Here is a 14,947-nt window from a genome sequence, read left to right on the forward strand (position 1 = left end):
TATTTTCAGCCTTTTTATATATTATTCACCTCCACACATGGTCCCATCTTAATAGATTACTTGATTTTCTTTATTTACATTATTTTATCTTCCATTTTTGCCCCTTTGCACTGGCTCTTTCCTATATATGGAATGAATGCTCTCTATCGGCATTATTGCTCCTTAGAATCTCTGGCTTTCTTCAAGCTAAGTTCCTGCCACTCCTAATATAATGAACTTTTACCCTTTCCAATTGTCCCCTTACTCACCCAAACACTAGTGCCTTCTTCTCTAAGGTTCCCTTATATTAGCCTTGTGTATGCTTTCTATAACTATGTGTGTGTGTGTGTTGTATATCACCTGTTAGAATCTATCTTTCTTGAAGGCAAGGGGTATTTCATTTTTTGTTTTGTATCCCCAGTGCTATATAGTATAAGTACTCAATAAATACTTGCTCTTTGACTAATTGATGATATAGGAAGGAATTTAAAATATAATTAACAAGTCCAGACCTACTTATATAATTTATTTTTTAAAAACCCTGTTTTTTAAAAGTTTTACCCACCAATTATTATTTATTTGGGGGATTGCTGAGAAGGATTTAGCATTGTTTGGATAATGAGTGAGTCTGCTCTTTATAACTATTTCCATATTTAATCTCAAAGACAAATTAAGGTTCAGGTTCTCATATTTATTGAAAAGAAGTTTTTCTTGCTTTTTTTCTTTTTACCTGTAGTAGTTTCTGCTGTCTGTTAAGAGCCTGTTCTAGGGCAGACAAGTGTTGACTCAGAGACTGTTGGTCAGATTGAATGGCTGCTGCAGCAGAAGTATCCACTTGCTGTTTAAGTTGCTCTCCCAATTCTTGTAATACAAATAATGACTCCTGAACAGTCTTCTGGCCTTTGAGAAGATCCTAAAGAAGTGGCAAAAGTAAAAATGTCTACCATGAAACATGTGAATCTCTTCACTTTCTTATAATCATACAGACAATGAGTTCACTTCTCTGTTGTAGGATAGGTTGTATACACCTGTATACACCTGTACTGATTCAGACTTATATTATATGTATATATTTCTCAAAAAAATAGTACTTACTTTCTCTATTCTCTAGGATAAGGATTCTTAATCTGGGTCTAATGAACTTTTATTTATTTATTTTTATTTGGGGGCAATTTAATCATTTTACAAACAAGGCCAACAGGTTATTACATTAAAAGGGATAGTCATTTGACCATCTCTTTTAGACAAAAGACAAACATTTCATCAAGGGTTTATTGGGACTTATGAGCATGAACTTTAAAAAACATGTGTCTGTATTTTATATATATACACATACATATAAAACACTATAATTAAATATAATTGATTCCTATTATAATGCTACATAAAAGTATAATTTTATACACTTAAAAATATTTTTCTGCAGAGGAGCCCATTGACTTTAGCAGACAGAGAACTCAGTTTACAATATAAGAAAATGTGAAGCATCTTTGGACTGGGTTATACTCTGAGCTCCCATTTACCTGTGGATAAAGATTATCACCGTTAATTTTAATACTCTCTATATTCAATGAGGAAGAAGAAAACCAGCCTTATTTGCCTCATCAATAGAGGTAACATGAGGGATTAACTGAAATAGCTCACTTTAACTATGACATGAGTATTACGAAAACTAATTGAAATGATGTTCAATTTTAAACATGAAACATCTTTCTTGAACTTAAAAAAAAAAGAATTATAAACTATTTCCCAAGCAAAAATGAACCATGAAGGAAGGGAAACTGAAAAAATCTTTATGGCCTTTTAAAGAAATTCAGCTTAGGTTTTAAAGAAATTAAGCATGTAAAAGTCTAGGTACTATGACACACTAAAAGTCATATCTCATTCAAACACTGAATACTTTTGATATCTACCTTGACAAAGAAGCAATTAAAATTTTGTATTCTGATGTATATTAATTGGGTAAAATTTTGGAAGTTAAGCAAGCTTGAAGTCTGATGAAAAGAAAAGCAGGGAAAACAATATTTTGAAACATACATTGCAATCTTGTATCCAGGTTGCAACTTCATCATCAACAATATCCTTATTATTTGCTGCCTTCAACAGCTCATTGGTTCGATCCTCCTGGTGCTGAATTGTCAAAGCACATTGTTTAGAATAATCTTTGTATCTTTGCCACAGTTGAAATAAAGCCTTACTGGAGTGTAACTGTTCAGCAATTTCTTCTAGCAAATTATTCCACCTGGAAATGATAGGAAATACATGTACAGGTAGGTTAACATGTAGGTTCCTTGATGACAGGATCTGTTTTATTCTTGTATTTGCAGGGTACCCAGCACATAATAGGAACTTAATGCCTCTTGATTGTCTCATTAATTATGATGCAAAATATACTTTTATGTTTGTGCAAATGAAAATCGTGTACATCCTTTATTTTTAAAATAAAAAAAATAGGTAACAAAATTTAATTAAAATATATTTTTAAAAAATATAGCTAATCATTTTATTTTGAAAGTAGAGTCTTAGGGATAGAAATATCTTGAGTAGGTGTTCCATTTGTGCAAGTAGTAGTTCTTCCAAACAAATAGAATGAATGATTATATAGGAAAAAAAACTCATTAATTCTAAACCAAAAATCTAAAGACTTTCAATTTTATAATTGGTGACAGTGAGAATGAGATTGTTAAAAAAGGAAACAATAGACTGAGTCTATGCCATACCTCATATTTACTTCTTTCAAGGTATTGATTAGAGTATCTGTTACTGGTGGGTGACACTCTTTTAACAACTGGTTGGTTACAGAGCCAAGTTTTTGCAAGCTGCTCTCCTGCTTTTCTAGCTCATCTTGCAGATTCTATTTACAAAAAAAGAACAGACAAATGAAATGATAGTATTTATAAATATATACATTTATACTTCATTTTATACTTTAAAGGGAATAACAAGTTGTAGATAAAATATTTGTAGTTTTTTAAAAAATTCTGCCATATTATAGAAATGCTTGTTTTATTTAATAAATTAAAAATAAATAAAAAATTTAAAATAAAAAAATAGAAGTTTGCCAGGTATTTTGAAAGTACATAAAATGAGTAACTTTCAAATAAATTTCTATTTGTTTTCTTTAACAATTTTTCCTACTATTCCAAAATATAATTATAGGAAGCAGTTAGTAGGTAAATCTAAAAAGAAAAACAAATAAGCTAGCTAATCTAATTTGACAATATAAGGTTTTGTGCAGCTATCTTCCCTTTCAATTCTTATCTCTGCTTTGAAGGAAATGCCAATAACTGCCATCAATGCAGTTAGATTCAAGAGAATATTTTAAGATTTTGGATTAGGAAATTATTTTAAATCTTCCAAATTTATTATTACTAATAACACTATCAACATAATCAATTCATACTAATAATGATTTACCTCACATATTCCAGTGAATGATATATTTGGGGAACTAAATGTTAGTCAAAGAAAGCAAATTCCTTTCAGAAGAATTAGACATTGGATCAGCAGCATTTGAATTTGTGCCTGAGTGCCAGAGTAGGTTAGAAGAGAGGTAAGGTACATTCCATGCAACTTGGCCTTTTAGTACCCTTTCCCAAATCCCTAATACACACATTACCCATTCTTCCAAGTACAGATAACAGCAGATGGAAGAGAGTGTCCATATTAGAATGGTGGTGAGTGTTGGGGACCCTGAGGCACTTTAGTGGAGGTAGTACTTTAGTGGAGGTAGTATGGCTTGCCAGGCTACCTTCTTCTGTGGTAGAAATGTCATTTTAGATGTTATTGTTCATAATAGATATGATAAAGAATAGAGCAACGAGGAAGAGAAAACACATGGAACAAGGAATTTAGCTTTTTTGTGGAAAGCAAAGCAAAAATACTTTAAAAGCTGGTTCATAGCTTTTTTATTCATTTCTTTTTGCTTTATTTTTTAATCCTTTAACTTGTGCAGACTGATGAGAAGAGAAGAAAAAGAGAAAACTTGAGAAGAAAACGTCAGTAGTAGAAAGGAGAACATAGGAACAAAGATTTAGAGTTGGAAGAGACTTCAGAGGTTAAAAAAAAAAGAAGGAGTTCTGGGATTGGAAAAATTAGAAGGACTGCATATTGTGGTAGAGACCTATTCCCTCATTTTATAGATGAAGAAATTGAGGTTAAGAAAGGTGAAGAGATTTGCCCAAGATCATACAGCTTATTACCACTGAGGTAGTATTTGAATTCAAATTTTACTCAATTCAAATACAGCACTCTATCCACTAAAGCCATGTAGTTGCAGGCATAAAACAAACTTAAGAAATAGTACTGAGTCCCAAACCTGTTGATATTCAATAATTAATATTTACTTTAAAAACTTAGAAAATAAAATATTTAGAATACAGCATTACTTAGTTATGGAATACCTGATGAAGAAATGCAATCTATTGAGAGATTTGCTTCAGAAACAAAGCATGTAAAATGGCTTTTAAATTTAAAAAATGCTTTAGTATAAAGAATAGGATTAATAAACTATTATACAAACTTCTATTTTTTTCTTTTCTCAGAAATTTAAAATAACTGAAGTGAAATATTTAATATTTGATCCTTACCTGAAGATTCTCTACTTGCACTTTCACAGCCTCCAGGGAACCAGTTAGCAACCGAAAACGGGAAAGAGAGTACCTGGCTTCCATTAGGTAACTATTCATTTCCTCATAAGCCGTTTTGTATACATTCCATTGATCAAATACTGACTGTAGTAATATCTTTAGTTGTCCAACCTTTAGAAAGTGTGTGTATGGGGAGAATGATAAATAAATAATTCTACAAAGTAAATACAAAAAAACCCTAACCCATTGCATTGATTTACATGTCTGGAGTTATTAAAGATTAACTAATGAGAATTATGCAATTTGCATAATAAAAATCAGGAAAAGGTAAAGCATAAAATTGTGGATACTTTTTTATGATCTTATGACTGGAGGTGGGTGGGAAGTATACTAACTTTCATATGGTATTGAGATTATAAGGCAACTGTGAATACATTTACTATATGAAGATGCATTGTCATTTATAGCCCATTATATTGAACAGCATTTTGAGTTGGTGAATGTTAAGAGAAGAAAAAGAATTGTATGGAGAAATGTGGCTTATGCCAGTACAAACTTTACAGAGAAAACAATTCTGCAGCCTATGTAACATCTGTGGTCATTTTATAAGAGCTTATGTTCTTCAAGTAAGGTGTGCCCAAGAGAATTTAGGGGAAAGTTTTTTTTTTTTTTTTTTTTAATATGACTCTTGAAATTAAAATTAATAAATAACAGGCATCCTGAAGAAATAACTCAATATACATTATGCTTTATCTGTTCAAGGAAGTAAAATATTTTTTTTTCAAATCTAATCAAGTAGGCTAAAATTAAAATTAAGCTTGATCTAATAAGTGTAATTTGCCCCCAGGCCATGACAGAAAGGTGGTGGTAGAAGTTCTGGGAAATGACAATCTATCAGTGTTTCTCCATTACTGTCAAGATAGCCATGAGCTCACAATCAGTAGGTATGTAGAGAAGAAATTCTATAAATCTTCATTTAACCTTTAATCTTATTTTTAAAATACATTATTACCATGTGATCTAAGTTTGCCCAGTTATGATTGAGCTCTTGTAGGTTATTCATAATGACACCAGACACATCCTTCTTGTTCTTAATCAAAGAAATTCCACTCTGTTCTATTTTTTCAATTTCTTTTTCTTTTGCTTTAATTAAATCTTCAAGTTCCTAAAATATTAAAAAATAACAAATTAGTAGAATTTTAAAATTTGGAATAATAAAATTTTAGTGAATAGAAGAAAAATATCTAATTTACCAAGTCCTTAAAAGGCTTTCACTAGTCCCCAAAACTACTAGCTTTTCCTTTTTCAATTATTCTGCACTTACCTTATAAAGATTTTGTAAACTATTTACTTGTGTATGAGTCTAGCAGAGAATGTAAGTTTCTTAAGGGTGGAGACTTATTCCTGTCTAGCATAAAATCTAGTTAAGTACCTAAAACTTAATAAATAACTATGCCATAAAAGAATAAATGATATAAATTATTTTTCAGTAGTTACTTTTTAATTTTTATTTCTCTTTTAAATTTTATTTATTTTTAACATGCATTACTTGATGAATCATGTTGGGAGAGAAAAATCAGAGCAAAAGGGAAAAACCATGGAGAGATAAAAAAAAAAAAAAAGAAAAAAAGAAGTGAACATAGCATGCGTTAATTCACATTCAATCTCCTTAAATCTCTTTCCTGGATGCAGGTGGCATTTTCTATCCAAAGTCTATTGGGATTGCTTTAGACCAATGAACTACTGAGAAGAATTAAGTCTTTCATATATCTTGCTGTTATTGTATACAATGTATTCCTGATTCTGCTTGTCTCTCTCAGCATCAGTTCACATAAAACTTTCCAGGCTTTTCTAAAATCAGCTTTTTCAGAATTTTAGGTGGCAGCATCAATAGAGGAATAGAGTTAAAATAGGTGGCTCAGGGTAGAGCATTGGTCCTAAACTAAGAAAGAGCTAGATTCAAATCTAACCTTAGACATGTACTAGCTGGGAAAGTTACTTAACCTCTTTTCACCTTAATTCACTGGAAAAGGAAATCCCAAACTATTCCAGAATCTTGACCAAGAAAATTCCATGAATAATATTGGTGTCCTAACGTGCACAAGATCATACAGAGTTGAACATAGCCGAATGAACAACAAAAACATCTGAGTTAAAAACTCAGGCATAACCCATGTAAGAACTCCTAATACATTGTAACCAAGTACTCTTTTAGAGCTATAAAAGTCCACATCAACAAATTATACATTTATCATGTTATTCCTCTTTCAAATGGAATTTTAAATTGAACACAAATGATAGACAAAGAAAAGAAAATTCCCTGTGAGATATACTATTATATACTAAAGAGAAGGTCAGTAACATTTTAATGTTTAAGATACAGAGATCTGAGGGACCCTGAGAAAATATGTCTTTCTCTTATGTACTTTATCCCATTGCTAGGTCTACACCTTACTTCCCCTGTGACAACATTTAATCTATCGTTATGTTTTGAAATGATGATTGATTTTGTATCACCTTTTAATTGATTCTATTTACAGCTAATTGATTTTCTTTTATAACTGTCTACATTGTGATTCTTGCCTCAGAACTTAATTCAGAAATCCAACTGGCCTGTAATGAATTAAGATTAGAAATCCAGTTCTCCTGTTAATCACTGTTTTATTCATTCCTCAAGTAATTCTGTTTCTCTGAACTATGCCAATGGATACATGTAAATCTGGACTAGTATCTTTATAGATACTAGGTTAAATATGTGCAATCTTTTTAAACACATTTCCATATTTGTCATGTAAATAACACTTTTTCCCTTCATTTCAATTATACTTCTTTTTCTTTAACTTATGTCAAATTGCCTGTTGTCTTGGGGAGGGAGGAGGTAAGAGAAAGGAGAAAAATATGGAATACAAAGTTTTATAAAAATGAATGGTGAAAATGAAATATGCACTTGGAAAAATAAAATACTGTGCAAAAAAGAGAAGGTGGACAGGAGAAAGGGAATTTGGGGCTCAATTTTTAAAAACTGAAAGTTAAAAGTTGCTTTTACATGTAACTGGGAAAAGATAAAGTATTATTATAAATTTAAAATAAAAAAAGAATATAAGCTCAAAAAATGCTATAAAAGAATATTCTTTAACATTAAAAATTTTATTAATGTTATAATTTTAATACTCTGATACCTGGGTCTATAGCTTTGCTCAAACACTTATTGGATGTGTGACATATGGACAAATTAAACTTTCTTGAACTAAATTTCTTCAAGTATAAAATAATAACAATAGCAATAACACCTATCTTAACAGGTTGTTGTGAGGATCAAATGAGATGACCTGTCTAATGTGGTATGTAAACCTTAAAATTTTATGTGAATTTTATCTATTATTATGAATCAAATGAAAATACAAATTGATAATCCTTAGAAAAGTATGTGGAAGGCAGAATGAAACAAAACTCATTTCAGTTTATATTCTCTAATAATCATAATGGATTTTTTCCATCTCACAATATACTAAATATTTCCCTCCCATGTGTCTACAAACCATGAAACAATTGGAAACACTCAATCACATTGCTAACAATGGCATGTAATTCAATTACTGAAAACTTAATTTTATTAGGTGAAGAATGTTATTTATTCTCACAAGTCAGGGCTTGGAAACATACTGCTAAATATCCTAGGCACAGTTTAAATCATTAAAAATCATATAATCAAATATATTTGATTAACAGAGTCAATTAATATAGCCATTAAAATAGCCACAAATAGTTAACAGCTGAAATGAAATATATATTTTTAAAAATTTTCAACTAGTTAATTAATTAATTAGTTCTGATTTTTAAAAATGTGAAGAAGGAGCTAATCTTATTACATGAATAGATAGCTCCACACCATCTTCTATGTTGGTTTAAATTAAGTCCCTTGACATATGAAGAGAAAGATTAATGAAATATTATCAAAACCAGAATTTGAAACCAAGGTATACATGCCTAATTTTAATGCATTTTACCAGATTATAACATTTGGGAAAATATATGTCTCAGAAGAATTAACAAATCTTACTAATTTTTAGGGTACTGTCAAAGCAAACATTCCAGCTACACCATGATGTGATGAGTAATACCTTAAATTAACTATGCAGAATATTTCCTTTTGTTCCAGTTGTTTAAAAGAAATGTCTGCTTTAAAATAACCACATTTAAAACTTTCTACTGTTGACACAATCCATTCAGTTCTGCTTGAAATTTAGAAAGATTATTACTATATTATTATTTAGAAAGCCTTTTGTTATGTTTTACAGGACAGAAATTAAAAAAAGGAAAGAAAAAAGAGAAAAAAGAATGATAGACGTAAATGAAAGACTAAAAAAGAAGAGAAGCAAGAAAACAAAAGGGAGAAAAATGATACAAGATATATAGTAATATGTATTTTGAGTTTTTTGGTAATGATGATTATAGTAATAATGCAAAAAAGTGTCATCTTATTAGGTCTGCAATATCAAAAAAAAATCCTTTTAAAATAGAGATATTAGCTGTGAATACTACAAAGGACTTTGCTCTCCATATTTTAAATAGAATTTTGGAATATCAATTTACTTGTAGAGTTTAGATTCATAGTTCTATTGAAGATAGTCATGTTATTGATCAATGAAAATTAGGGGAAAATTATCTCAGACTATCTTCTTTTGTCCCATTTATATAGTCATGACTAATATGTTCCCTAGTTTTTCTTCATGCCCATTTTCAGACAGTAAAAATGTACTTTTAATTTTAAGAATTTTCTTGAAATATATTAATATTAAACTGACTTTTTTCTTTGTCATTTTGTGTGCTTCCTTTTTAGTTTTATGCCACCCTTATTTTTGCAATCACTGATTTTGGTAAAAAATAGAAAGACATTTGCACTTAGGTTATAAATGTAGAAAACAATGCACATGTTCTTCCTGTGCTTTGTTGTCTCATCAACTTATAGCTAGATTAAACCTAATATATTTATTTTAATTGAAAAATTTCAGCTTTCTCCACTATTTTTTGTTGCTTAATATATGCCCTCCTAAGAATAATTGTAGAAGGAAATTCTTCATACAATTTGGAACACTGACTCTATATATTTTCTTCAAAGAATTCTTATTTGTAAATCGTATAATATTATTGATTTTTCAAATTATTATGAAAACTTTCTCTTCTGAGATGTAATTTTGCTCATTATTGCTTATTTACATTTTGCTTTAATGATATAAAACATATGTAATATAAAGTTTTTTTTTAATTGAGGATAAGTTGGGAGGGGGTTGTATTTCTAATTTATTAAAGAGAAAGTATATAACAGTTTAAACAAAATTTTATAAATGATAAAGCTGATGAGAAAAGATACTATGAGTAATTTTAAGGTCTCAACACCAGAATATTCCTGACTTTCTTGTTATACTATTCTGCTATTACTTTTCTCAGATAGATTTCATAAGTTTGTGATGTAGCAAAAGTAAATTACTTGGCAGTCTTTCATTGCATTTTGAACTGAAGCCTGGTCACCAATTCTGTGCTGTTGTTTAAGTTTCTTTTCTTGGGTTTCAAACCAGATTTTTAGACATTGCACATTATTTTCAAATTCTGTCCAAGATTCCAATAAACCTTCCAGCATTTGAATCTGCATCAAAAGGAAAAAAGGACATGAACACATTTGCCATATGAAATTAATAAATGTATTTCAAAATTAAAGTTTTAAAAGAGTAATTATTTTATCAAAGCTTTACAAGGTGAATGAACCTAATCCCCCAGACAAAACTAATTCTCTAAAATATGAAATAATGCTTATGTTTGTGAAGCTATTGGCTATCTGAAATTCATCTGTTTTGTATACAAAAATTCATTGACATGCCAGTTATTTCTTTTTTTAATTTAAAAGTGAATGTTTCAATGGAAAAGAATAAATAGATTTCATGAAACCATGTGGAAGTTATATTCTTATAGTTATATGGATATAGTTATAAGGATAACTAGGACTTATTTGAATAAACAGCCCACTTATTTAATGACTATTCTTACCAAAAGACTCTATATGCTATTGTTGTTTTTAACAGAAGACAAATAACTATTGGTCACTTTGCTTACCTTTTCAGTTACAAGACTTTGCAAGATTTGCCAGTGTTTATTCATTGCTCCAAGTTGTTCCGCAAAATCTGTCTTATCACTACGTTTACTTTCCACATCCTGACTGGTGATTTGTAGCACTGATTGATTTACAAAATCCACTGTCAACTGTTTACAATTTATGTCAATCTTAAAACCCTAAAAGAAGAAAACAGAGAACATATGAAGTATAATATACATCCAAATATATCTTCTCATTTTAGTAACTTGTTACATTCTAGATACTGCAAAGTGTTATTGTTATTACCACATTTTAGTCCAAAAGGACTAAAAATGATGAATAGTTAAATGATTCATAATTTTCAGAAAAGATATTTTAACAATTTAAAAATTTTAAGTATAAGATAGGGTTAGAAAAAACACATACTTGGTTTTATCTCATAAGTAAAGTCATTTCTATGTTCAGATGAAATGTCCTTTAACATTCTGTTTTATTTTCAAATAATTATCAAAAAGTCATTCTTAAGAGTTCATAGTGAATAATGTCTTTATAATTGCCACAAGGAATACCTTTTTGTTTCTGACTGAGTTGTTATTTTTTTGACCATTTTACTGTAGTGTTGAAAGTTTGTTCATTGATCAGAATATGTGGAGCAGAATATCAAGTAAAAAAAAACATATAAATATGTGCACACATATGCATGTCTTTGCATATATAAAATAGACACATGTAATGTATTTCTGTATATGGGCATAGCACATATACACATAAGCAAACACATTTACATGTCTCTAAAAATGTAAGTATGCACATATATGCTTACATATAAATATGTATATGTATGTTTTATGTGTGTGTATATGTATATATAGACATAATATACATATATACATTAACCTTTATAGCCCATTAACAAATATACTATGGCAATGCTATTATTCTTTGATATCTTCTGCCAAGAACAAAAATCTGACAAAAATAAACCTACATTTATTTGATGCAAAGTAAACCTTTTCTTTTAATTACCTTATATTTCTGTAAGTATTCATGTATTGCTTTGTGTCCTACAGCATTTTTAATCTTCTCTTCATCCTCCTGGATAACACTTTCCATAAGAGAAATCCAACTCATAACTTCAGTAATAGCATGTCGTGAGGGTAATTTATCCATTTGCAGCTGACCAAGTAGGATTGAGAGCAAGATAAAAATTTCAAAATTCAAATAAATTCCTGTTAACTTGTAACTCCATGATAATTTCATTTATATACTAAATGGCTCACCAGAATGTTCTTACATGTTAATCCAAATAACAGCTTTCAAATTAAACATCATTAAAATATTGAATAATAAAAACCATCTTATCCTTAATTGGCATCCAAAAGTGATTCAAAAATAATTACTCTCATATAAGCATGAATAAGTAACTTCTCATTTTTTACTTTTATAAAAAAATAGAAAATTCTCTCATATCATACCAATTATTTCATTTAATCATTTGATATTCTATCTCAAGACAGTGCAAACAAAAGCAAAATACAAAAAAAAAAAAAAAAAAAAGCCCCAAGCCCCTTGATTTTTGGCACTTTGAAAGTAATTCTTGGGAATTCAGTCAGAGCCAAAAATGCTATTTCTATGCTAAATTATACTTAAGATATTACTAATTTATGGAGTATTCTTCCCCCCAAGCAAGAATAGGAGTTAGTGGAATAAGAAAATTTTTATTTGAAGGTAAGAATGAAATGACAGAATAACACATTAATCAATGTTTTTAATAAATACTTTTTTTCCCATGGAGAAATATTTATTCAGCTATAAAAGACTAACATAACTTAAGAGTATTTTTATTATATACCTGATGCAACTTTTCTTGTACTACTGGAATGTGTGCTAGTAGTTCTGTCCACTGGCTATCAATTTGAGACAACCCAGAACGAAGTGCTGCCGTGTCCACTTTCTTCAGTCGAAGGAGCTGGTTTCCTGTACTAAGAACTGAAGATTTCTGGGAGGATTTTGCTTCAACTTCTTTAGAAAATTCCTAATTGATGAATTAATTGAGAGAGTAAATGTTGCATAACAAAAATGTTTTTTTTTATCATAAGTGGGGGAATTATGTTTAAGAAGGGTCTACTATTAGATTTAATAATTGGTCCCCATATTATTTCAATGCTGTATTGGTCATTATAAAGGCAATTTAAAGAAGAATAGGAAAAAAAGCACAGTCATTGTCCTGCAACAAAGGCTATTTATTTTATGATAATATTATTCTGGAACAAAATTAAAAGGGAAAATTTATGAATAAAAAGTTAAGGCTCTTTGTGTTCATTAATGATTACATGTATATCACAAGATAAATAACCACTTCTTACTTTACTCAGTTTTACATGGTTGATGGAATCATAAAGACAAGAGAAGGACCATATATGACCAAATGACTCAGACTCTTAAAATGACTTACCAGGAAAGAATTGAGGTGATCTCTAACCATTTCTAATTCTTGAGGAACTGTCACTGATTGTTGATTCCAAAATTCAAGCCTGTCTTTTGCAGACTGCAACCAATGAATGAGTTCAGCAGATTCATTCTGATATCTGTAAGAAAGTTAATGACAGCAAAATATATAAATTTTCATTGAGGGACAGTGAAGGAAAGAATATAGTGCAGAGTCAAGAAGCCTATTTTTAAATTTTAGTTTCTCTGTTTATTAGGTGAATGATCATCAAAATATTTACATTTTCTGAAATTACATTCTTATCTATAAAATGGGGATAATACCTACACTGATTAATTTATAAGGTTTCTGTGAGGAAAGAATTTAGTAAGTAGAAAAACATTATTACAAATAATAATTATTAATAAATACATCAATTAATAATTATACATAGAAATACAAATTATGATGAATCTACATTTACTAAATAAATAATAATTAAAAACAAGAATTATTGTCATTGATAATAATTATCCTTGCTTTTACTTTGATTCCTGTACTATTTTTTTCTTTATACCCAATGATAGAAGAAACAGCAGACAGCTAATGATAAAGCACAGGGATGAGAAAAACATTTATTATCAATTCTTGACTCTGACACCTAGCTTTGTTACTTGTGGTCGGAGTGATCTTGGATGAGTCATTCATACTGCCTCATATATAGAATTAGAGGATTAGCCTAAATCATCAATAAGGTCCATTTTGTTCTAAATCCTATAATTTGGTTACTTCTAGCATATCACAAAATATAAAACTTCATTAAATTTGAATTTTCTTATCTATGAGTGAAAGATAATACAATTTGTTTCTTAATACAGAAAGCTGATTTACTGTTATAAACTTTGATGATGGAAGTTTGGAATACAATATAAGTCTTTTGTTTTATTTTGGGGGAATGGGAGTGGAAGAAATGGACATATGATTTTACTGGTATAGAAAATTCTGAATATGAAAATTCCCTTCATTAATTTAAATCAGAAAGGGGAAGCAATAGGCAGAATATGAAAAGGCAAATTTATGCTTCATGCTAGAATTTTTTTTTCAAAATAATAATCCAAAATGTAAGGTAGTGATTCCCCCCTCACCACTTCTCCCCCCCTTTTATTGGAAGATCAAGTAATTGGGGTAATGAGTTCTCTCTTCAGTGGAAGATTATGGGGAACCAACCACTTTTTGGTTATGTTGCAGAAGATTTGTTTTTGAAGGTTTTATGGATATTGCTTGAGTTAGTTGGCCTCTGACATATTCTGAAATTCTGATTCATATGTAGTAGTTTATGGTTGAAATGAGTCATCTGGGATGTTGAAAGCTTAAGTGAATTTTCATGGTTGCACAGCCAGTTTGAGTCAGAGACAGGACTTAATTCCAGGCTTTCCTAATTCCAACATCAGTCATCTATCTACCATGAGATTACAGATTCAGAATTAACAAGGACCTCAAATCCCATCTGGTCCAATCCTTTCAATTTTATAGATTCGGAACTGAGGAATATGAAGACAAAGGAACTCATCAAAGTCACAGAACCATTGTAGTTGAGCTCATTTTAATCTAATGTCATTATTATTTCCCCTGTATCAAGTTGTCTTTTATACTTAAACTGCTTCTCATGGTAGAATATAAGGAGAACAATATTAATTTACACAGAATTTTTTTTGTACACTTGTTCCCTTTTCAAAGCTATTCTCTCTGCCTAACCAACAACCATTTTGTAATTCATAAGATTTCCTTTAATTACCATTTTCAGTCTTTAAAAGTATTATTTTATTAAACAGTAGGAGATATTAATTCAGTTATACAAATACA

General features: G+C 29.7%; 1 protein-coding gene across 4 annotated transcripts in view; it reads right to left on the reverse strand.

The window, feature by feature from the left end:
• Positions 1 to 14,947, reverse strand: part of SYNE1 (spectrin repeat containing nuclear envelope protein 1) — a 593,997-nt gene that overhangs the window by 91,424 nt on the left and 487,626 nt on the right. For all 4 annotated transcript variants that reach the window (XM_051997964.1, XM_051997961.1, XM_051997963.1 and 1 more), the window contains 10 exons: positions 13,112 to 13,244; positions 12,509 to 12,691; positions 11,683 to 11,832; positions 10,677 to 10,853; positions 10,057 to 10,212; positions 5,581 to 5,733; positions 4,569 to 4,739; positions 2,700 to 2,833; positions 2,017 to 2,221; positions 710 to 892 (listed from right to left, as the gene is read on the reverse strand). In XM_051997964.1, coding sequence (XP_051853924.1) covers positions 710 to 892; positions 2,017 to 2,221; positions 2,700 to 2,833; positions 4,569 to 4,739; positions 5,581 to 5,733; positions 10,057 to 10,212; positions 10,677 to 10,853; positions 11,683 to 11,832; positions 12,509 to 12,691; positions 13,112 to 13,244 — 1,645 coding nt within the window. The remainder of the gene's footprint in view (positions 1 to 709; positions 893 to 2,016; positions 2,222 to 2,699; positions 2,834 to 4,568; positions 4,740 to 5,580; positions 5,734 to 10,056; positions 10,213 to 10,676; positions 10,854 to 11,682; positions 11,833 to 12,508; positions 12,692 to 13,111; positions 13,245 to 14,947) is intronic.

This window comes from Antechinus flavipes, chromosome 4, assembly GCF_016432865.1.
Source record: "Antechinus flavipes isolate AdamAnt ecotype Samford, QLD, Australia chromosome 4, AdamAnt_v2, whole genome shotgun sequence".
Lineage (NCBI taxonomy): Eukaryota > Metazoa > Chordata > Mammalia > Dasyuromorphia > Dasyuridae > Antechinus > Antechinus flavipes.